This window comes from Haematobia irritans, unplaced genomic scaffold, assembly GCF_050003625.1.
Source record: "Haematobia irritans isolate KBUSLIRL unplaced genomic scaffold, ASM5000362v1 scaffold_6, whole genome shotgun sequence".
Lineage (NCBI taxonomy): Eukaryota > Metazoa > Arthropoda > Insecta > Diptera > Muscidae > Haematobia > Haematobia irritans.
The window spans coordinates 1,117,101-1,141,040 of NW_027445819.1; the positions used below are offsets into that span (position 1 = coordinate 1,117,101).

Genomic DNA, 23,940 nt, shown 5'->3' on the forward strand with positions numbered 1-23,940 from the left:
AATATCTTCATATAAATTTTTTTATAGTAAATTTTATTGTTACAGAAAGAAAGTATGTATGAAATTATATTGTTTGAAAATATTTTTTCTCTTTTTAAAAATGTTTTGTCGTCCTGAAAAGGACGGATTGTTGTTTGATAGAGATACGATGGTCTGTATTTACATTTTCTTGTAGATAATTTAAGCCTTCTTTTCGGTCTTCTTGGGCAAGAGAACAGCTTGGATGTTTGGCAATACACCACCTTGAGCAATGGTGACACCGGACAACAATTTGTTCAATTCTTCGTCATTACGGATAGCCAATTGCAAGTGACGAGGGATAATTCTTGTCTTTTTGTTGTCACGAGCAGCGTTACCAGCCAATTCAAGAACTTCAGCGGCCAAGTATTCCATCACAGCAGCCAAGTAAACTGGAGCTCCAGCACCAACACGCTCAGCATAGTTGCCTTTGCGCAAAAGACGATGAATACGACCGACGGGGAATTGAAGCCCAGCACGATTGGAACGAGACTTTGCCTTTCCCTTAACTTTGCCACCTTTACCGCGTCCAGACATGTTTCAATTGTTTTTTCTTTTTCACTTCACTTCACAAAACACTAATGATAGCGTTTAACTAGTTGTCAGTTCTTTATATACTTTTCGTTCGAGCTATTTAATACATTTGAGGGTTGTTTTGCTGCACGAAGAGGCTCGTTTTCCGCTACCTGAATATCTTGTCCACGAAATGGTACAAATGTGTGCTCATCGCTGCGCACACACAAAATTCTCTTTTGAACAGTGTAAACAGTGTTTGTGTGAAAAAAAAAATAGTGAAAATGCCTCCAAAAGCCAGTGGTAAAGCAGCAAAGAAGGCCGGCAAAGCCCAAAAGAACATCACAAAGGGTGACAAGACCAAGAGACGCACCAAGCGTAAGGAGAGTTATGCCATCTACATTTACAAAGTGTTGAAGCAAGTACATCCCGATACTGGTATCTCTTCAAAGGCAATGAGCATCATGAACAGTTTCGTTAATGATATCTTCGAACGTATTGCCGCCGAAGCCTCTCGTTTGGCTCACTACAACAAGCGTTCCACCATCACCAGTCGGGAAATCCAAACTGCCGTTCGTCTATTATTGCCCGGTGAATTGGCTAAGCACGCTGTCAGTGAAGGTACCAAAGCCGTTACTAAGTACACCAGCTCCAAGTAAATGGCTTTATATTTCGTCGAAAATTTATTTCCTCCACCATCAAAGGCCCTTTTCAGGGCCACAAAAATCATTAAAAAAGAGATTTTCTTTGTTGATCAACTAAAAACAAAATATCTTTATTTTATTTCAATAAAAAAAAAAAATACATCTTCCATCGAATAATAAGAAATAATTGATTTTTCAACTAAGAAAAATTCAATGTTGTAATCTTCATTTTATTAAAATTCTATTATGGCATTTCATTACTATGTCTAACTTCTATTAAAATTCTAATTTGGCATTTCATTACTGTTTCTTCAATATTTCTTCTTTTTATTTTTCTTCATTATAATAACGTCGCTATAATATTTTTCTCAGAGTAAAAGACTTTATTACATTGATCGTATGCATTACTGTAAATGGCGTAGAGTTAAAGGATGTGTGTGTGTGTGTGAGTTTTGATGATGACTCTATGCGTAGGTACATGAAACCTTTTTTTCTAGAATTCTAATTGCTGTGGTTTATTACCACATCCCAATTGGCTAATCCAGTTTTGGAAAAATTCCCATAAAACATGTGATTATAAATTTCAATTTTACCGTGAAAAATAGATTAAGTACAATGTATATTTATTTAAATAAAAATTAGGTAACAAAACAAAATTGTTTGCATAAAATTTGTTCTCTTTTTCAAAGATATTTTGTAGCCCTGAAAAGGGCTGTTAGATAAACTGCTTTCGAATATCGAAAATAATCATTCTGCCATGAAATAGAAAATTTACTTCTTGGCGGCGGCTTTTTTAGCAGCTGGTTTCTTGGCAGCCTTTTTGGGTTTGGCTGCTGCTACTGTTTTTGCCTTGGGTGCTTTTGGTTTTGTGGCGGAGGCCTTGGCCTTGGCGGCGGTTTTTGCTGGTTTAGCTTTAACTGTACCGGTCTTTTTGGCAGTTTTAGCCTTAGCCTTTTCGGTCTTCTTCTTTTCTGCTGTCTTCTTAGCGGCAGAAGGTTTCTTTGCAGCAGCCTTCTTTTCTCCACTGGCCTTTTTGGGTGCGGCAGCCTTCTTTTTCTTATCACCAGCTGGGGCCTTCTTCTTTTCGGCGCTCATTGCTTTAGACATTTTAAATGAACCAGATGCACCCTTACCTTTAGTTTGGATCAATTTTCCACTGGCAACAGCGCCTTTCAAATACTTCTTGATGAAGGGAGCCAATTTTTGGGCATCAACTTTGTAGGTGCTGGCCAAATATTTCTTGATGGCAGGCAATGATGAACCACCACGTTCTTTCAATGTTTTGATGGCAGCATCGACCATTTGTTGGGTTGGTGGATGAGATGGGGCAGCAGAGGGCTTCTTTGCCTTGGCAGCAGCTTTTTTAGGTGCCTTTTTCTCAACAGCGGCAACTGGAGATGCGGTGGCTTCAACTACGGCGGCGTCAGACATGTTTTTGTTTTTCACTTTGATTCACTTCAAGCACTAATATACACTAACACGCGTGTACGTTTATTATATATGATTTTTACCGTTCGAACTAGCTATTCTTGGGTACATCGGAATTATGAGAAGTACATAGTAGTCAGCTACGAAATTTTGTGAATTCTTGTGTGGAAGAGAATAAATTTTTTCACAAAAGTTTTGATAGAATAATTAAATTTATGATGACATAGTAAATATATTTAATTGGAATTTATCACATTTCTCTAGTAGAGATATCCACCTAAATGACAAAAAGAATTTCAATTAATAATATTGAAGGGCTAGAGTATTATAATCTTTTGAGTTGTAAGTTTATAAAAGTGTCATCATAAATTTCCAACTAAATTATATAAATTTTACTATTTTTATTGAAAATTGTATAAAATAAAAAAATTATAGGGAATCTTGATATGTTTTCTTTAAAGAAATACGAAAAAATTATACAATTTGCATAGTTTTCATGGTAAAATATTCAATTATATTATGTCGTCTATGACAGTGGAATTCATCATATTGGGATATTTTCCATGAATAAAAGTTTTTCTGCAAATTAATTTCAAAGCTCAAAACTAAAAATGTTTTAGGAAATTTTCATTCAAAAATATAATAGAAATCACACATTTATACTAAAATATAACATTATTAATAAAAAGTGTCAAATTGTAACGAAAAGTTAAAATAATCGTGAAGGTGTGGTATATCATGTACAGCGATGTTAACAATGTTGAATATAGTTGAAACCATAAAATTAAAATATTTGCAAAAGAAATGAAATGTATATATGAAAAATATTAAAACATCGTAGAAAAAATACATGTCGGATTATAATACCATTTTAACAAAATTTTAAATCGAAATACTATGAATAAAAATTTGCCATAGCTGATATACCACCTCTAGCCAAAGAAGTAAAGTAATTGGCTATTTTTGATATAAAATTTCGCAAAAAAAAAAACTAAAAGAATTATAACAGCAGAGGGAATAAATTTAAGTCTAACGACTTTAGGAAATATATAAACAATAAACACCCTAGAAAATTCAAAAATAATCTCCGATTTGTTACGAAAAGTTTGCCATATAGGGTTAGAAAATATTTCATAAAATGTTTGCCGCATTGAATGTAGCATTAGATGAAAATAAGAAACAAATCCTCCTACTTATATCTTTTCTTCTTTTGAAAAAATAAATTAATAGAAAATAAATTGTGAATGAGTACGAAAAAATGGAAATTGTGAATGAGTACGAAAAAATGTAAAACCATTGGAAAGCAAAATCTACATCATATAACAACATTCCCTTCATATCCAACCTAATACAAAAAAAAAAAAAAACACAAATGCAATATAGTTTATTGATATCAAATAATAAAGAATAAATTCTTGTCAACTGTAAAGTATTGAAAAAAAATTTTCTCTTTTTATAAAAATATTGTGGTCCTGAAAAGGACCGATTGTTTTTGTAAAAAAAGTTGGCTTTTAATATGTCAAAAATTTAAGCACGTTCTCCACGAATACGTCTGGCCAATTGGATATCCTTGGGCATGATGGTGACACGCTTAGCATGGATAGCGCACAAGTTGGTATCTTCGAATAGACCAACCAAGTAGGCTTCGCTAGCTTCTTGCAAGGCCATGACAGCAGAACTCTGGAAACGCAAGTCAGTTTTGAAATCTTGGGCAATTTCACGAACCAAACGTTGGAAAGGCAATTTGCGGATCAACAATTCTGTGCTCTTTTGGTAACGACGGATTTCACGCAAAGCAACGGTACCAGGGCGGAAACGATGGGGCTTCTTGACACCGCCGGTGGCTGGGGCACTCTTACGAGCAGCTTTAGTAGCCAATTGCTTACGAGGGGCTTTGCCACCGGTAGATTTACGGGCAGTTTGCTTGGTACGAGCCATTTTTCACTTTAATTCTTCACTTCACAAGATATGAACACAAACACTGTCAAAACGTTATTACTTGTGTGCCGAGCATGAACGCGCATATTTATAGAAAAATTGAGCGCGCAAACTGTTAGTTAAGGGTGTGTGTAGGGAAAGATTGAAATATTGTATCTTACAGCTGCCTGTATAAACACGAAGTATACACGAACGAACCCGAGGGTAGATCGTGTCATTAATATTAGTAAGCATTTCAGGGCATTTTTGTATAAATAGAAGCGAAATGAGGCTGGAACAGTATTAGTTCTTGTGCATCATTCGTGAAGTGAAATTTAAAAGTGAAAAATGACTGGTCGTGGTAAAGGTGGCAAAGGCTTGGGAAAAGGTGGCGCTAAACGTCATCGTAAAGTGTTGCGTGATAACATCCAAGGTATTACCAAGCCTGCAATCAGACGTTTGGCTCGTCGTGGCGGTGTAAAACGTATCTCTGGATTGATATACGAAGAAACCCGTGGTGTCCTCAAGGTGTTTTTGGAAAACGTTATTCGTGATGCTGTCACCTACACCGAACATGCTAAGCGTAAAACCGTCACCGCTATGGATGTCGTCTACGCTTTGAAGAGACAAGGCCGCACTTTGTACGGTTTCGGCGGTTAAACATTTTCTTGACGCTATTTGGAGAATATTTAAATACTTTAATACAAAAACAATCGGTCCTTTTCAGGACCACAAAATATATTTACAAAAGAGATCATCTTGTTACAAATTTATTTAATTATTTTAATAATAAAATTTTAAATTTACTTGGTTTAAATAAAATTACAAACATTTGGTTTGCCGTCGGCAAAACATTGTTACTAACCCAATGAAACAATTATGTATGGACTTACCAAAGGCGACTACTATGCTATTTTTCTGAAAAACATGACATACGCTACAAAAGAAAAACACTACGAATGTAATACATACGAAACATATATGCAATTCTCTATATGTCATTTCTCGTCCCATTCCCCAAAGAAAATGATTCTATGATTCTCTTACTCTCTTTTTGCAGAAATCAAAGAAAATGATTCTATGTTGCACTGTACTCGATCCTAGTGTCATTTGTTCTTTTGCGTGACGTTCTTACTCTCTTTTTGCAGAAATCAGTTATGTATGTATTGATACAAACAGCTTTCTCTGTCATCAACTATTTGCAACTTCCCGCTAGAAGTTACGAACACTTACGATCCTACTAGACTTCGGCTTTGCCAAAGCATACAAAAGATACATATGTAGTAAATAATCAGGGTTGATACAGATGAAAATTAAAACACTTCGGCTCAGAAAACGAATGCTCTCTTAATGAAATTGGTGGGAATTTGTTGTTTTTCGATATTAGGAATAAATGGCATTAGATAGGAACAAAATGAAAATATGAAGTGGCGAAATTTTTCGATGCCATGACAGATGAATATCTTCATATAAATTTTTTTATAGTAAATTTTATTGTTACAGAAAGAAAGTATGTATGAAATTATATTGTTTGAAAATATTTTTTCTCTTTTTAAAAATGTTTTGTCGTCCTGAAAAGGACGGATTGTTGTTTGATAGAGATACGATGGTCTGTATTTACATTTTCTTGTAGATAATTTAAGCCTTCTTTTCGGTCTTCTTGGGCAAGAGAACAGCTTGGATGTTTGGCAATACACCACCTTGAGCAATGGTGACACCGGACAACAATTTGTTCAATTCTTCGTCATTACGGATAGCCAATTGCAAGTGACGAGGGATAATTCTTGTCTTTTTGTTGTCACGAGCAGCGTTACCAGCCAATTCAAGAACTTCAGCGGCCAAGTATTCCATCACAGCAGCCAAGTAAACTGGAGCTCCAGCACCAACACGCTCAGCATAGTTGCCTTTGCGCAAAAGACGATGAATACGACCGACGGGGAATTGAAGCCCAGCACGATTGGAACGAGACTTTGCCTTTCCCTTAACTTTGCCACCTTTACCGCGTCCAGACATGTTTCAATTGTTTTTTCTTTTTCACTTCACTTCACAAAACACTAATGATAGCGTTTAACTAGTTGTCAGTTCTTTATATACTTTTCGTTCGAGCTATTTAATACATTTGAGGGTTGTTTTGCTGCACGAAGAGGCTCGTTTTCCGCTACCTGAATATCTTGTCCACGAAATGGTACAAATGTGTGCTCATCGCTGCGCACACACAAAATTCTCTTTTGAACAGTGTAAACAGTGTTTGTGTGAAAAAAAAAATAGTGAAAATGCCTCCAAAAGCCAGTGGTAAAGCAGCAAAGAAGGCCGGCAAAGCCCAAAAGAACATCACAAAGGGTGACAAGACCAAGAGACGCACCAAGCGTAAGGAGAGTTATGCCATCTACATTTACAAAGTGTTGAAGCAAGTACATCCCGATACTGGTATCTCTTCAAAGGCAATGAGCATCATGAACAGTTTCGTTAATGATATCTTCGAACGTATTGCCGCCGAAGCCTCTCGTTTGGCTCACTACAACAAGCGTTCCACCATCACCAGTCGGGAAATCCAAACTGCCGTTCGTCTATTATTGCCCGGTGAATTGGCTAAGCACGCTGTCAGTGAAGGTACCAAAGCCGTTACTAAGTACACCAGCTCCAAGTAAATGGCTTTATATTTCGTCGAAAATTTATTTCCTCCACCATCAAAGGCCCTTTTCAGGGCCACAAAAATCATTAAAAAAGAGATTTTCTTTGTTGATCAACTAAAAACAAAATATCTTTATTTTATTTCAATAAAAAAAAAAAATACATCTTCCATCGAATAATAAGAAATAATTGATTTTTCAACTAAGAAAAATTCAATGTTGTAATCTTCATTTTATTAAAATTCTATTATGGCATTTCATTACTATGTCTAACTTCTATTAAAATTCTAATTTGGCATTTCATTACTGTTTCTTCAATATTTCTTCTTTTTATTTTTCTTCATTATAATAACGTCGCTATAATATTTTTCTCAGAGTAAAAGACTTTATTACATTGATCGTATGCATTACTGTAAATGGCGTAGAGTTAAAGGATGTGTGTGTGTGTGTGAGTTTTGATGATGACTCTATGCGTAGGTACATGAAACCTTTTTTTCTAGAATTCTAATTGCTGTGGTTTATTACCACATCCCAATTGGCTAATCCAGTTTTGGAAAAATTCCCATAAAACATGTGATTATAAATTTCAATTTTACCGTGAAAAATAGATTAAGTACAATGTATATTTATTTAAATAAAAATTAGGTAACAAAACAAAATTGTTTGCATAAAATTTGTTCTCTTTTTCAAAGATATTTTGTAGCCCTGAAAAGGGCTGTTAGATAAACTGCTTTCGAATATCGAAAATAATCATTCTGCCATGAAATAGAAAATTTACTTCTTGGCGGCGGCTTTTTTAGCAGCTGGTTTCTTGGCAGCCTTTTTGGGTTTGGCTGCTGCTACTGTTTTTGCCTTGGGTGCTTTTGGTTTTGTGGCGGAGGCCTTGGCCTTGGCGGCGGTTTTTGCTGGTTTAGCTTTAACTGTACCGGTCTTTTTGGCAGTTTTAGCCTTAGCCTTTTCGGTCTTCTTCTTTTCTGCTGTCTTCTTAGCGGCAGAAGGTTTCTTTGCAGCAGCCTTCTTTTCTCCACTGGCCTTTTTGGGTGCGGCAGCCTTCTTTTTCTTATCACCAGCTGGGGCCTTCTTCTTTTCGGCGCTCATTGCTTTAGACATTTTAAATGAACCAGATGCACCCTTACCTTTAGTTTGGATCAATTTTCCACTGGCAACAGCGCCTTTCAAATACTTCTTGATGAAGGGAGCCAATTTTTGGGCATCAACTTTGTAGGTGCTGGCCAAATATTTCTTGATGGCAGGCAATGATGAACCACCACGTTCTTTCAATGTTTTGATGGCAGCATCGACCATTTGTTGGGTTGGTGGATGAGATGGGGCAGCAGAGGGCTTCTTTGCCTTGGCAGCAGCTTTTTTAGGTGCCTTTTTCTCAACAGCGGCAACTGGAGATGCGGTGGCTTCAACTACGGCGGCGTCAGACATGTTTTTGTTTTTCACTTTGATTCACTTCAAGCACTAATATACACTAACACGCGTGTACGTTTATTATATATGATTTTTACCGTTCGAACTAGCTATTCTTGGGTACATCGGAATTATGAGAAGTACATAGTAGTCAGCTACGAAATTTTGTGAATTCTTGTGTGGAAGAGAATAAATTTTTTCACAAAAGTTTTGATAGAATAATTAAATTTATGATGACATAGTAAATATATTTAATTGGAATTTATCACATTTCTCTAGTAGAGATATCCACCTAAATGACAAAAAGAATTTCAATTAATAATATTGAAGGGCTAGAGTATTATAATCTTTTGAGTTGTAAGTTTATAAAAGTGTCATCATAAATTTCCAACTAAATTATATAAATTTTACTATTTTTATTGAAAATTGTATAAAATAAAAAAATTATAGGGAATCTTGATATGTTTTCTTTAAAGAAATACGAAAAAATTATACAATTTGCATAGTTTTCATGGTAAAATATTCAATTATATTATGTCGTCTATGACAGTGGAATTCATCATATTGGGATATTTTCCATGAATAAAAGTTTTTCTGCAAATTAATTTCAAAGCTCAAAACTAAAAATGTTTTAGGAAATTTTCATTCAAAAATATAATAGAAATCACACATTTATACTAAAATATAACATTATTAATAAAAAGTGTCAAATTGTAACGAAAAGTTAAAATAATCGTGAAGGTGTGGTATATCATGTACAGCGATGTTAACAATGTTGAATATAGTTGAAACCATAAAATTAAAATATTTGCAAAAGAAATGAAATGTATATATGAAAAATATTAAAACATCGTAGAAAAAATACATGTCGGATTATAATACCATTTTAACAAAATTTTAAATCGAAATACTATGAATAAAAATTTGCCATAGCTGATATACCACCTCTAGCCAAAGAAGTAAAGTAATTGGCTATTTTTGATATAAAATTTCGCAAAAAAAAAACTAAAAGAATTATAACAGCAGAGGGAATAAATTTAAGTCTAACGACTTTAGGAAATATATAAACAATAAACACCCTAGAAAATTCAAAAATAATCTCCGATTTGTTACGAAAAGTTTGCCATATAGGGTTAGAAAATATTTCATAAAATGTTTGCCGCATTGAATGTAGCATTAGATGAAAATAAGAAACAAATCCTCCTACTTATATCTTTTCTTCTTTTGAAAAAATAAATTAATAGAAAATAAATTGTGAATGAGTACGAAAAAATGGAAATTGTGAATGAGTACGAAAAAATGTAAAACCATTGGAAAGCAAAATCTACATCATATAACAACATTCCCTTCATATCCAACCTAATACAAAAAAAAAAAAAAACACAAATGCAATATAGTTTATTGATATCAAATAATAAAGAATAAATTCTTGTCAACTGTAAAGTATTGAAAAAAAATTTTCTCTTTTTATAAAAATATTGTGGTCCTGAAAAGGACCGATTGTTTTTGTAAAAAAAGTTGGCTTTTAATATGTCAAAAATTTAAGCACGTTCTCCACGAATACGTCTGGCCAATTGGATATCCTTGGGCATGATGGTGACACGCTTAGCATGGATAGCGCACAAGTTGGTATCTTCGAATAGACCAACCAAGTAGGCTTCGCTAGCTTCTTGCAAGGCCATGACAGCAGAACTCTGGAAACGCAAGTCAGTTTTGAAATCTTGGGCAATTTCACGAACCAAACGTTGGAAAGGCAATTTGCGGATCAACAATTCTGTGCTCTTTTGGTAACGACGGATTTCACGCAAAGCAACGGTACCAGGGCGGAAACGATGGGGCTTCTTGACACCGCCGGTGGCTGGGGCACTCTTACGAGCAGCTTTAGTAGCCAATTGCTTACGAGGGGCTTTGCCACCGGTAGATTTACGGGCAGTTTGCTTGGTACGAGCCATTTTTCACTTTAATTCTTCACTTCACAAGATATGAACACAAACACTGTCAAAACGTTATTACTTGTGTGCCGAGCATGAACGCGCATATTTATAGAAAAATTGAGCGCGCAAACTGTTAGTTAAGGGTGTGTGTAGGGAAAGATTGAAATATTGTATCTTACAGCTGCCTGTATAAACACGAAGTATACACGAACGAACCCGAGGGTAGATCGTGTCATTAATATTAGTAAGCATTTCAGGGCATTTTTGTATAAATAGAAGCGAAATGAGGCTGGAACAGTATTAGTTCTTGTGCATCATTCGTGAAGTGAAATTTAAAAGTGAAAAATGACTGGTCGTGGTAAAGGTGGCAAAGGCTTGGGAAAAGGTGGCGCTAAACGTCATCGTAAAGTGTTGCGTGATAACATCCAAGGTATTACCAAGCCTGCAATCAGACGTTTGGCTCGTCGTGGCGGTGTAAAACGTATCTCTGGATTGATATACGAAGAAACCCGTGGTGTCCTCAAGGTGTTTTTGGAAAACGTTATTCGTGATGCTGTCACCTACACCGAACATGCTAAGCGTAAAACCGTCACCGCTATGGATGTCGTCTACGCTTTGAAGAGACAAGGCCGCACTTTGTACGGTTTCGGCGGTTAAACATTTTCTTGACGCTATTTGGAGAATATTTAAATACTTTAATACAAAAACAATCGGTCCTTTTCAGGACCACAAAATATATTTACAAAAGAGATCATCTTGTTACAAATTTATTTAATTATTTTAATAATAAAATTTTAAATTTACTTGGTTTAAATAAAATTACAAACATTTGGTTTGCCGTCGGCAAAACATTGTTACTAACCCAATGAAACAATTATGTATGGACTTACCAAAGGCGACTACTATGCTATTTTTCTGAAAAACATGACATACGCTACAAAAGAAAAACACTACGAATGTAATACATACGAAACATATATGCAATTCTCTATATGTCATTTCTCGTCCCATTCCCCAAAGAAAATGATTCTATGATTCTCTTACTCTCTTTTTGCAGAAATCAAAGAAAATGATTCTATGTTGCACTGTACTCGATCCTAGTGTCATTTGTTCTTTTGCGTGACGTTCTTACTCTCTTTTTGCAGAAATCAGTTATGTATGTATTGATACAAACAGCTTTCTCTGTCATCAACTATTTGCAACTTCCCGCTAGAAGTTACGAACACTTACGATCCTACTAGACTTCGGCTTTGCCAAAGCATACAAAAGATACATATGTAGTAAATAATCAGGGTTGATACAGATGAAAATTAAAACACTTCGGCTCAGAAAACGAATGCTCTCTTAATGAAATTGGTGGGAATTTGTTGTTTTTCGATATTAGGAATAAATGGCATTAGATAGGAACAAAATGAAAATATGAAGTGGCGAAATTTTTCGATGCCATGACAGATGAATATCTTCATATAAATTTTTTTATAGTAAATTTTATTGTTACAGAAAGAAAGTATGTATGAAATTATATTGTTTGAAAATATTTTTTCTCTTTTTAAAAATGTTTTGTCGTCCTGAAAAGGACGGATTGTTGTTTGATAGAGATACGATGGTCTGTATTTACATTTTCTTGTAGATAATTTAAGCCTTCTTTTCGGTCTTCTTGGGCAAGAGAACAGCTTGGATGTTTGGCAATACACCACCTTGAGCAATGGTGACACCGGACAACAATTTGTTCAATTCTTCGTCATTACGGATAGCCAATTGCAAGTGACGAGGGATAATTCTTGTCTTTTTGTTGTCACGAGCAGCGTTACCAGCCAATTCAAGAACTTCAGCGGCCAAGTATTCCATCACAGCAGCCAAGTAAACTGGAGCTCCAGCACCAACACGCTCAGCATAGTTGCCTTTGCGCAAAAGACGATGAATACGACCGACGGGGAATTGAAGCCCAGCACGATTGGAACGAGACTTTGCCTTTCCCTTAACTTTGCCACCTTTACCGCGTCCAGACATGTTTCAATTGTTTTTTCTTTTTCACTTCACTTCACAAAACACTAATGATAGCGTTTAACTAGTTGTCAGTTCTTTATATACTTTTCGTTCGAGCTATTTAATACATTTGAGGGTTGTTTTGCTGCACGAAGAGGCTCGTTTTCCGCTACCTGAATATCTTGTCCACGAAATGGTACAAATGTGTGCTCATCGCTGCGCACACACAAAATTCTCTTTTGAACAGTGTAAACAGTGTTTGTGTGAAAAAAAAAATAGTGAAAATGCCTCCAAAAGCCAGTGGTAAAGCAGCAAAGAAGGCCGGCAAAGCCCAAAAGAACATCACAAAGGGTGACAAGACCAAGAGACGCACCAAGCGTAAGGAGAGTTATGCCATCTACATTTACAAAGTGTTGAAGCAAGTACATCCCGATACTGGTATCTCTTCAAAGGCAATGAGCATCATGAACAGTTTCGTTAATGATATCTTCGAACGTATTGCCGCCGAAGCCTCTCGTTTGGCTCACTACAACAAGCGTTCCACCATCACCAGTCGGGAAATCCAAACTGCCGTTCGTCTATTATTGCCCGGTGAATTGGCTAAGCACGCTGTCAGTGAAGGTACCAAAGCCGTTACTAAGTACACCAGCTCCAAGTAAATGGCTTTATATTTCGTCGAAAATTTATTTCCTCCACCATCAAAGGCCCTTTTCAGGGCCACAAAAATCATTAAAAAAGAGATTTTCTTTGTTGATCAACTAAAAACAAAATATCTTTATTTTATTTCAATAAAAAAAAAAAATACATCTTCCATCGAATAATAAGAAATAATTGATTTTTCAACTAAGAAAAATTCAATGTTGTAATCTTCATTTTATTAAAATTCTATTATGGCATTTCATTACTATGTCTAACTTCTATTAAAATTCTAATTTGGCATTTCATTACTGTTTCTTCAATATTTCTTCTTTTTATTTTTCTTCATTATAATAACGTCGCTATAATATTTTTCTCAGAGTAAAAGACTTTATTACATTGATCGTATGCATTACTGTAAATGGCGTAGAGTTAAAGGATGTGTGTGTGTGTGTGAGTTTTGATGATGACTCTATGCGTAGGTACATGAAACCTTTTTTTCTAGAATTCTAATTGCTGTGGTTTATTACCACATCCCAATTGGCTAATCCAGTTTTGGAAAAATTCCCATAAAACATGTGATTATAAATTTCAATTTTACCGTGAAAAATAGATTAAGTACAATGTATATTTATTTAAATAAAAATTAGGTAACAAAACAAAATTGTTTGCATAAAATTTGTTCTCTTTTTCAAAGATATTTTGTAGCCCTGAAAAGGGCTGTTAGATAAACTGCTTTCGAATATCGAAAATAATCATTCTGCCATGAAATAGAAAATTTACTTCTTGGCGGCGGCTTTTTTAGCAGCTGGTTTCTTGGCAGCCTTTTTGGGTTTGGCTGCTGCTACTGTTTTTGCCTTGGGTGCTTTTGGTTTTGTGGCGGAGGCCTTGGCCTTGGCGGCGGTTTTTGCTGGTTTAGCTTTAACTGTACCGGTCTTTTTGGCAGTTTTAGCCTTAGCCTTTTCGGTCTTCTTCTTTTCTGCTGTCTTCTTAGCGGCAGAAGGTTTCTTTGCAGCAGCCTTCTTTTCTCCACTGGCCTTTTTGGGTGCGGCAGCCTTCTTTTTCTTATCACCAGCTGGGGCCTTCTTCTTTTCGGCGCTCATTGCTTTAGACATTTTAAATGAACCAGATGCACCCTTACCTTTAGTTTGGATCAATTTTCCACTGGCAACAGCGCCTTTCAAATACTTCTTGATGAAGGGAGCCAATTTTTGGGCATCAACTTTGTAGGTGCTGGCCAAATATTTCTTGATGGCAGGCAATGATGAACCACCACGTTCTTTCAATGTTTTGATGGCAGCATCGACCATTTGTTGGGTTGGTGGATGAGATGGGGCAGCAGAGGGCTTCTTTGCCTTGGCAGCAGCTTTTTTAGGTGCCTTTTTCTCAACAGCGGCAACTGGAGATGCGGTGGCTTCAACTACGGCGGCGTCAGACATGTTTTTGTTTTTCACTTTGATTCACTTCAAGCACTAATATACACTAACACGCGTGTACGTTTATTATATATGATTTTTACCGTTCGAACTAGCTATTCTTGGGTACATCGGAATTATGAGAAGTACATAGTAGTCAGCTACGAAATTTTGTGAATTCTTGTGTGGAAGAGAATAAATTTTTTCACAAAAGTTTTGATAGAATAATTAAATTTATGATGACATAGTAAATATATTTAATTGGAATTTATCACATTTCTCTAGTAGAGATATCCACCTAAATGACAAAAAGAATTTCAATTAATAATATTGAAGGGCTAGAGTATTATAATCTTTTGAGTTGTAAGTTTATAAAAGTGTCATCATAAATTTCCAACTAAATTATATAAATTTTACTATTTTTATTGAAAATTGTATAAAATAAAAAAATTATAGGGAATCTTGATATGTTTTCTTTAAAGAAATACGAAAAAATTATACAATTTGCATAGTTTTCATGGTAAAATATTCAATTATATTATGTCGTCTATGACAGTGGAATTCATCATATTGGGATATTTTCCATGAATAAAAGTTTTTCTGCAAATTAATTTCAAAGCTCAAAACTAAAAATGTTTTAGGAAATTTTCATTCAAAAATATAATAGAAATCACACATTTATACTAAAATATAACATTATTAATAAAAAGTGTCAAATTGTAACGAAAAGTTAAAATAATCGTGAAGGTGTGGTATATCATGTACAGCGATGTTAACAATGTTGAATATAGTTGAAACCATAAAATTAAAATATTTGCAAAAGAAATGAAATGTATATATGAAAAATATTAAAACATCGTAGAAAAAATACATGTCGGATTATAATACCATTTTAACAAAATTTTAAATCGAAATACTATGAATAAAAATTTGCCATAGCTGATATACCACCTCTAGCCAAAGAAGTAAAGTAATTGGCTATTTTTGATATAAAATTTCGCAAAAAAAAAACTAAAAGAATTATAACAGCAGAGGGAATAAATTTAAGTCTAACGACTTTAGGAAATATATAAACAATAAACACCCTAGAAAATTCAAAAATAATCTCCGATTTGTTACGAAAAGTTTGCCATATAGGGTTAGAAAATATTTCATAAAATGTTTGCCGCATTGAATGTAGCATTAGATGAAAATAAGAAACAAATCCTCCTACTTATATCTTTTCTTCTTTTGAAAAAATAAATTAATAGAAAATAAATTGTGAATGAGTACGAAAAAATGGAAATTGTGAATGAGTACGAAAAAATGTAAAACCATTGGAAAGCAAAATCTACATCATATAACAACATTCCCTTCATATCCAACCTAATACAAAAAAAAAAAAACACAAATGCAATATAGTTTATTGATATCAAATAATAAAGAATAAATTCTTGTCAACTGTAAAGTATTGAAAAAAAATTTTCTCTTTTTATAAAAATATTGTGGTCCTGAAAAGGACCGATTGTTTTTGTAAAAAAAGTTGGCTTTTAATATGTCAAAAATTTAAGCACGTTCTCCACGAATACGTCTGGCCAATTGGATATCCTTAGGCATGATGGTGACACGCTTAGCATGGATAGCGCACAAGTTGGTATCTTCGAATAGACCAACCAAGTAGGCTTCGCTAGCTTCTTGCAAGGCCATGACAGCAGAACTCTGGAAACGCAAGTCAGTTTTGAAATCTTGGGCAATTTCACGAACCAAACGTTGGAAAGGCAATTTGCGGATCAACAATTCTGTGCTCTTTTGGTAACGACGGATTTCACGCAAAGCAACGGTACCAGGGCGGAAACGATGGGGCTTCTTGACACCGCCGGTGGCTGGGGCACTCTTACGAGCAGCTTTAGTAGCCAATTGCTTACGAGGGGCTTTGCCACCGGTAGATTTACGGGCAGTTTGCTTGGTACGAGCCATTTTTCACTTTAATTCTTCACTTCACAAGATATGAACACAAACACTGTCAAAACGTTATTACTTGTGTGCCGAGCATGAACGCGCATATTTATAGAAAAATTGAGCGCGCAAACTGTTAGTTAAGGGTGTGTGTAGGGAAAGATTGAAATATTGTATCTTACAGCTGCCTGTATAAACACGAAGTATACACGAACGAACCCGAGGGTAGATCGTGTCATTAATATTAGTAAGCATTTCAGGGCATTTTTGTATAAATAGAAGCGAAATGAGGCTGGAACAGTATTAGTTCTTGTGCATCATTCGTGAAGTGAAATTTAAAAGTGAAAAATGACTGGTCGTGGTAAAGGTGGCAAAGGCTTGGGAAAAGGTGGCGCTAAACGTCATCGTAAAGTGTTGCGTGATAACATCCAAGGTATTACCAAGCCTGCAATCAGACGTTTGGCTCGTCGTGGCGGTGTAAAACGTATCTCTGGATTGATATACGAAGAAACCCGTGGTGTCCTCAAGGTGTTTTTGGAAAACGTTATTCGTGATGCTGTCACCTACACCGAACATGCTAAGCGTAAAACCGTCACCGCTATGGATGTCGTCTACGCTTTGAAGAGACAAGGCCGCACTTTGTACGGTTTCGGCGGTTAAACATTTTCTTGACGCTATTTGGAGAATATTTAAATACTTTAATACAAAAACAATCGGTCCTTTTCAGGACCACAAAATATATTTACAAAAGAGATCATCTTGTTACAAATTTATTTAATTATTTTAATAATAAAATTTTAAATTTACTTGGTTTAAATAAAATTACAAACATTTGGTTTGCCGTCGGCAAAACATTGTTACTAACCCAATGAAACAATTATGTATGGACTTACCAAAGGCGACTACTATGCTATTTTTCTGCCGTCGGCACTTGAAAAACATGACATACGCTACAAAAGAAAAATACTACGAATGTAATACATACGAAACATATATGCAATTCTCTATATGTCATTTCTCGTCCCATTCCCCAAAGAAAATGATTCTATGATTCTCTTACTCTCTTTTTGCAGAAATCAAAGAAAATGATTCTATGTTGCACTGTACTCGATCCTAGTGTCATTTGTTCTTTTGCGTGACGTTCTTACTCTCTTTTTGCAGAAATCAGTTATGTATGTATTGATACAAACAGCTTTCTCTGTCATCAACTATTTGCAACTTCCCGCTAGAAGTTACGAACACTTACGATCCTACTAGACTTCGGCTTTGCCAAAGCATACAAAAGATACATATGTAGTAAATAATCAGGGTTGATACAGATGAAAATTAAAACACTTCGGCTCAGAAAACGAATGCTCTCTTAATGAAATTGGTGGGAATTTGTTGTTTTTCGATATTAGGAATAAATGGCATTAGATAGGAACAAAATGAAAATATGAAGTGGCGAAATTTTTCGATGCCATGACAGATGAATATCTTCATATAAATTTTTTTATAGTAAATTTTATTGTTACAGAAAGAAAGTATGTATGAAATTATATTGTTTGAAAATATTTTTTCTCTTTTTAAAAATGTTTTGTCGTCCTGAAAAGGACGGATTGTTGAGATACGATGGTCTGTATTTACATTTTCTTGTAGATAATTTAAGCCTTCTTTTCGGTCTTCTTGGGCAAGAGAACAGCTTGGATGTTTGGCAATACACCACCTTGAGCAATGGTGACACCGGACAACAATTTGTTCAATTCTTCGTCATTACGGATAGCCAATTGCAAGTGACGAGGGATAATTCTTGTCTTTTTGTTGTCACGAGCAGCGTTACCAGCCAATTCAAGAACTTCAGCGGCCAAGTATTCCATCACAGCAGCCAAGTAAACTGGAGCTCCAGCACCAACACGCTCAGCATAGTTGCCTTTGCGCAAAAGACGATGAATACGACCGACGGGGAATTGAAGCCCAGCACGATTGGAACGAGACTTTGCCTTTCCCTTAACTTTGCCACCTTTACCGCGTCCAGACATGTTTCAATTGTTTTTTCTTTTTCACTTCACTTCACAAAACACTAATGATAGCGTTTAACTAGTTGTCAGTTCTTTATATACTTTTCGTTCGAGCTATTTAATACATTTGAGGGTTGTTTTGCTGCACGAAGAGGCTCGTTTTCCGCTACCTGAATATCTTGTCCACGAAATGGTACAAATGTGTGCTCATCGCTGCGCACACACAAAATTCTCTTTTGAACAGTGTAAACAGTGTTTGTGTGAAAAAAAAAATAGTGAAAATGCCTCCAAAAGCCAGTGGTAAAGCAGCAAAGAAGGCCGGCAAAGCCCAAAAGAACATCACAAAGGGTGACAAGACCAAGAGACGCACCAAGCGTAAGGAGAGTTATGCCATCTACATTTACAAAGTGTTGAAGCAAGTACATCCCGATACTGGTATCTCTTCAAAGGCAATGAGCATCATGAACAGTTTCGTTAATGATATCTTCGAACGTATTGCCGCCGAAGCCTCTCGTTTGGCTCACTACAACAAGCGTTCCACCATCACCAGTCGGGAAATCCAAACTGCCGTTCGTCTATTATTGCCCGGTGAATTGGCTAAGCACGCTGTCAGTGAAGGTACCAAAGCCGTTACTAAGTACACCAGCTCCAAGTAAATGGCTTTATATTTCGTCGAAAATTTATTTCCTCCACCATCAAAGGCCCTTTTCAGGGCCACAAAAATCATTAAAAAAGAGATTTTCTTTGTTGATCAACTAAAAACAAAATATCTTTATTTTATTTCAATAAAAAAAAAATACATCTTCCATCGAATAATAAGAAATAATTGATTTTCAACTAAGAAAAATTCAATGTTGTAATCTTCATTTTATTAAAATTCTATTATGGCATTTCATTACTATGTCTAACTTCTATTAAAATTCTAATTTGGCATTTCATTACTGTTTCTTCAATATTTCTTCTTTTTATTTTTCTTCATTATAATAACGTCGCTATAATATTTTTCTCAGAGTAAAAGACTTTATTACATTGATCGTATGCATTACTGTAAATGGCGTAGAGTTAAAGGATGTGTGTGTGTGTGAGTTTTGATGATGACTCTATGCGTAGGTACATGAAACCTTTTTTTCTAGAATTCTAATTGCTGTGGTTTATTACCACATCCCAATTGGCTAATCCAGTTTTGGAAAAATTCCCATAAAACATGTGATTATAAATTTCAATTTTACCGTGAAAAATAGATTAAGTACAATGTATATTTATTTAAATAAAAATTAGGTAACAAAACAAAATTGTTTGCATAAAATTTGTTCTCTTTTTCAAAGATATTTTGTAGCCCTGAAAAGGGCTGTTAGATAAACTGCTTTCGAATATCGAAAATAATCATTCTGCCATGAAATAGAAAATTTACTTCTTGGCGGCGGTTTTTTTAGCAGCTGGTTTCTTGGCAGCGGCGGCCTTTTTGGGTTTGGCTGCTGCTACTGTTTTTGCCTTGGGTGCTTTTGGTTTTGTGGCGGAGGCCTTGGCCTTGGCGGCGGTTTTTGCTGGTTTAGCTTTAACTGTACCGGTCTTTTTGGCAGTTTTAGCCTTAGCCTTTTCGGTCTTCTTCTTTTCTGCTGTCTTCTTAGCGGCAGAAGGTTTCTTTGCAGCAGCCTTCTTTTCTCCACTGGCCTTTTTGGGTGCGGCAGCCTTCTTTTTCTTATCACCAGCTGGGGCCTTCTTCTTTTCGGCGCTCATTGCTTTAGACATTTTAAATGAACCAGATGCACCCTTACCTTTAGTTTGGATCAATTTTCCACTGGCAACAGCGCCTTTCAAATACTTCTTGATGAAGGGAGCCAATTTTTGGGCATCAACTTTGTAGGTGCTGGCCAAATATTTCTTGATGGCAGGCAATGATGAACCACCACGTTCTTTCAATGTTTTGATGGCAGCATCGACCATTTGTTGGGTTGGTGGATGAGATGGGGCAGCAGAGGGCTTCTTTGCCTTGGCAGCAGCTTTTTTAGGTGCCTTTTTCTCAACAGCGGCAACTGGAGATGCGGTGGCTTCAACTACGGCGGCGTCAGACATGTTTTTGTTTTTCACTTTGATTCACTTCAAGCACTAATATACACTAACACGCGTGTACGTTTATTATATATGATTTTTACCGTTCGAACTAGCTATTCTTGGGTACATCGGAATTATGAGAAGTACATAGTAGTCAGCTACGAAATTTTGTGAATTCTTGTGTGGAAGAGAATAAATTTTTTCACAAAAGTTTTGATAGAATAATTAAATTTATGATGACATAGTAAATATATTTAATTGGAATTTATCACATTTCTCTAGTAGAGATATCCACCTAAATGACAAAAAGAATTTCAATTAATAATATTGAAGGGCTAGAGTATTATAATCTTTTGAGTTGTAAGTTTATAAAAGTGTCATCATAAATTTCCAACTAAATTATATAAATTTTACTATTTTTATTGAAAATTGTATAAAATAAAAAAATTATAGGGAATCTTGATATGTTTTCTTTAAAGAAATACGAAAAAATTATACAATTTGCATAGTTTTCATGGTAAAATATTCAATTATATTATGTCGTCTATGACAGTGGAATTCATCATATTGGGATATTTTCCATGAATAAAAGTTTTTCTGCAAATTAATTTCAAAGCTCAAAACTAAAAATGTTTTAGGAAATTTTCATTCAAAAATATAATAGAAATCACACATTTATACTAAAATATAACATTATTAATAAAAAGTGTCAAATTGTAACGAAAAGTTAAAATAATCGTGAAGGTGTGGTATATCATGTACAGCGATGTTAACAATGTTGAATATAGTTGAAACCATAAAATTAAAATATTTGCAAAAGAAATGAAATGTATATATGAAAAATATTAAAACATCGTAGAAAAAATACATGTCGGATTATAATACCATTTTAACAAAATTTTAAATCGAAATACTATGAATAAAAATTTGCCATAGCTGATATACCACCTCTAGCCAAAGAAGTAAAGTAATTGGCTATTTTTGATATAAAATTTCGCAAAAAAAAAAACTAAAAGAATTATAACAGCAGAGGGAATAAATTTAAGTCTAACGACTTTAGGAAATATATAAACAATAAACACCCTAGAAAATTCAAAAATAATCTCCGATTTGTTACGAAAAGTTTGCCATATAGGGTTAGAAAATATTTCATAAAATGTTTGCCGCATTGAATGTAGCATTAGATGAAAATAAGAAACAAATCCTCCTACTTATATCTTTTCTTCTTTTGAAAAAATAAATTAATAGAAAATAAATTGTGAATGAGTACGAAAAAATGGAAATTGTGAATGAGTACGAAAAAATGTAAAACCATTGGAAAGCAAAATCTACATCATATAACAACATTCCCTTCATATCCAACCTAATACAAAAAAAAAAAAAAACACAAATGCAATATAGTTTATTGATATCAAATAATAAAGAATAAATTCTTGTCAACTGTAAAGTATTGAAAAAAAATTTTCTCTTTTTATAAAAATATTGTGGTCCTGAAAAGGACCGATTGTTTTTGTAAAAAAAGTTGGCTTTTAATATGTCAAAAATTTAAGCACGTTCTCCACGAATACGTCTGGCCAATTGGATATCCTTGGGCATGATGGTGACACGCTTAGCATGGATAGCGCACAAGTTGGTATCTTCGAATAGACCAACCAAGTAGGCTTCGCTAGCTTCTTGCAAGGCCATGACAGCAGAACTCTGGAAACGCAAGTCAGTTTTGAAATCTTGGGCAATTTCACGAACCAAACGTTGGAAAGGCAATTTGCGGATCAACAATTCTGTGCTCTTTTGGTAACGACGGATTTCACGCAAAGCAACGGTACCAGGGCGGAAACGATGGGGCTTCTTGACACCGCCGGTGGCTGGGGCACTCTTACGAGCAGCTTTAGTAGCCAATTGCTTACGAGGGGCTTTGCCACCGGTAGATTTACGGGCAGTTTGCTTGGTACGAGCCATTTTTCACTTTAATTCTTCACTTCACAAGATATGAACACAAACACTGTCAAAACGTTATTACTTGTGTGCCGAGCATGAACGCGCATATTTATAGAAAAATTGAGCGCGCAAACTGTTAGTTAAGGGTGTGTGTAGGGAAAGATTGAAATATTGTATCTTACAGCTGCCTGTATAAACACGAAGTATACACGAACGAACCCGAGGGTAGATCGTGTCATTAATATTAGTAAGCATTTCAGGGCATTTTTGTATAAATAGAAGCGAAATGAGGCTGGAACAGTATTAGTTCTTGTGCATCATTCGTGAAGTGAAATTTAAAAGTGAAAAATGACTGGTCGTGGTAAAGGTGGCAAAGGCTTGGGAAAAGGTGGCGCTAAACGTCATCGTAAAGTGTTGCGTGATAACATCCAAGGTATTACCAAGCCTGCAATCAGACGTTTGGCTCGTCGTGGCGGTGTAAAACGTATCTCTGGATTGATATACGAAGAAACCCGTGGTGTCCTCAAGGTGTTTTTGGAAAACGTTATTCGTGATGCTGTCACCTACACCGAACATGCTAAGCGTAAAACCGTCACCGCTATGGATGTCGTCTACGCTTTGAAGAGACAAGGCCGCACTTTGTACGGTTTCGGCGGTTAAACATTTTCTTGACGCTATTTGGAGAATATTTAAATACTTTAATACAAAAACAATCGGTCCTTTTCAGGACCACAAAATATATTTACAAAAGAGATCATCTTGTTACAAATTTATTTAATTATTTTAATAATAAAATTTTAAATTTACTTGGTTTAAATAAAATTACAAACATTTGGTTTGCCGTCGGCAAAACATTGTTACTAACCCAATGAAACAATTATGTATGGACTTACCAAAGGCGACTACTATGCTATTTTTCTGAAAAACATGACATACGCTACAAAAGAAAAACACTACGAATGTAATACATACGAAACATATATGCAATTCTCTATATGTCATTTCTCGTCCCATTCCCCAAAGAAAATGATTCTATGATTCTCTTACTCTCTTTTTGCAGAAATCAAAGAAAATGATTCTATGTTGCACTGTACTCGATCCTAGTGTCATTTGTTCTTTTGCGTGACGTTCTTACTCTCTTTTTGCAGAAATCAGTTATGTATGTATTGATACAAACAGCTTTCTCTGTCATCAACTATTTGCAACTTCCCGCTAGAAGTTACGAACACTTACGATCCTACTAGACTTCGGCTTTGCCAAAGCATACAAAAGATACATATGTAGTAAATAATCAGGGTTGATACAGATGAAAATTAAAACACTTCGGCTCAGAAAACGAATGCTCTCTTAATGAAATTGGTGGGAATTTGTTGTTTTTCGATATTAGGAATAAATGGCATTAGATAGGAACAAAATGAAAATATGAAGTGGCGAAATTTTTCGATGCCATGACAGATGAATATCTTCATATAAATTTTTTTATA

The 23,940-nt window shown here is 35.2% G+C and overlaps 6 protein-coding genes across 6 annotated transcripts; all 6 read right to left on the minus strand.

Annotated features, from left to right (window-relative positions):
• Nucleotides 1–1,946: 1,946 nt before the first annotated feature.
• LOC142242716 (histone H1-like) lies at nucleotides 1,947–2,606 on the minus strand. Its single transcript, XM_075314276.1, has one exon. It carries the CDS (start codon nucleotides 2,604–2,606, stop codon nucleotides 1,947–1,949), a length of 660 nt encoding a protein of 219 aa, XP_075170391.1.
• A 1,524-nt stretch (nucleotides 2,607–4,130) lies between these two features.
• On the minus strand, nucleotides 4,131–4,541 carry LOC142242717 (histone H3). Its single transcript, XM_075314277.1, has one exon. The coding sequence runs from the start codon at nucleotides 4,539–4,541 to the stop codon at nucleotides 4,131–4,133; it is 411 nt and encodes a 136-aa protein (XP_075170392.1).
• A 3,383-nt stretch (nucleotides 4,542–7,924) lies between these two features.
• LOC142242718 (histone H1-like) lies at nucleotides 7,925–8,584 on the minus strand. Its single transcript, XM_075314278.1, has one exon. The coding sequence runs from the start codon at nucleotides 8,582–8,584 to the stop codon at nucleotides 7,925–7,927; it is 660 nt and encodes a 219-aa protein (XP_075170393.1).
• A 1,523-nt stretch (nucleotides 8,585–10,107) lies between these two features.
• On the minus strand, nucleotides 10,108–10,518 carry LOC142242720 (histone H3). The gene has a single exon (XM_075314279.1). The coding sequence runs from the start codon at nucleotides 10,516–10,518 to the stop codon at nucleotides 10,108–10,110; it is 411 nt and encodes a 136-aa protein (XP_075170394.1).
• Nucleotides 10,519–13,901: 3,383 nt separating this feature from the next.
• Nucleotides 13,902–20,542, minus strand: LOC142242721 (histone H1-like). Its single transcript, XM_075314280.1, has 2 exons — nucleotides 20,087–20,542; nucleotides 13,902–14,180 (listed from the first exon to the last, which is right to left on the minus strand). Exons 1-2 carry the CDS (start codon nucleotides 20,540–20,542, stop codon nucleotides 13,902–13,904), a joined length of 735 nt encoding a protein of 244 aa, XP_075170395.1.
• A 1,524-nt stretch (nucleotides 20,543–22,066) lies between these two features.
• Nucleotides 22,067–22,477, minus strand: LOC142242722 (histone H3). The gene has a single exon (XM_075314281.1). The coding sequence runs from the start codon at nucleotides 22,475–22,477 to the stop codon at nucleotides 22,067–22,069; it is 411 nt and encodes a 136-aa protein (XP_075170396.1).
• Between the last annotated feature and the right edge of the window lie 1,463 nt (nucleotides 22,478–23,940).

Coding starts and splice junctions, on each gene's coding strand:
- LOC142242716 (XM_075314276.1), bottom strand. CDS start 2,606: ATGTCTGACGCCGCCGTAGTTGAAGCCACCGCATCTCCAGTTGCCGCT.
- LOC142242718 (XM_075314278.1), bottom strand. CDS start 8,584: ATGTCTGACGCCGCCGTAGTTGAAGCCACCGCATCTCCAGTTGCCGCT.
- LOC142242720 (XM_075314279.1), bottom strand. CDS start 10,518: ATGGCTCGTACCAAGCAAACTGCCCGTAAATCTACCGGTGGCAAAGCC.
- LOC142242717 (XM_075314277.1), bottom strand. CDS start 4,541: ATGGCTCGTACCAAGCAAACTGCCCGTAAATCTACCGGTGGCAAAGCC.
- LOC142242721 (XM_075314280.1), bottom strand. CDS start 20,542: ATGTCTGACGCCGCCGTAGTTGAAGCCACCGCATCTCCAGTTGCCGCT. Junction 14,181..20,086: donor CTTCTGCCGCTAAGAAGACA/GCAGAAAAGAAG, acceptor GATAAGAAAAAG/AAGGCTGCCGCACCCAAAAA.
- LOC142242722 (XM_075314281.1), bottom strand. CDS start 22,477: ATGGCTCGTACCAAGCAAACTGCCCGTAAATCTACCGGTGGCAAAGCC.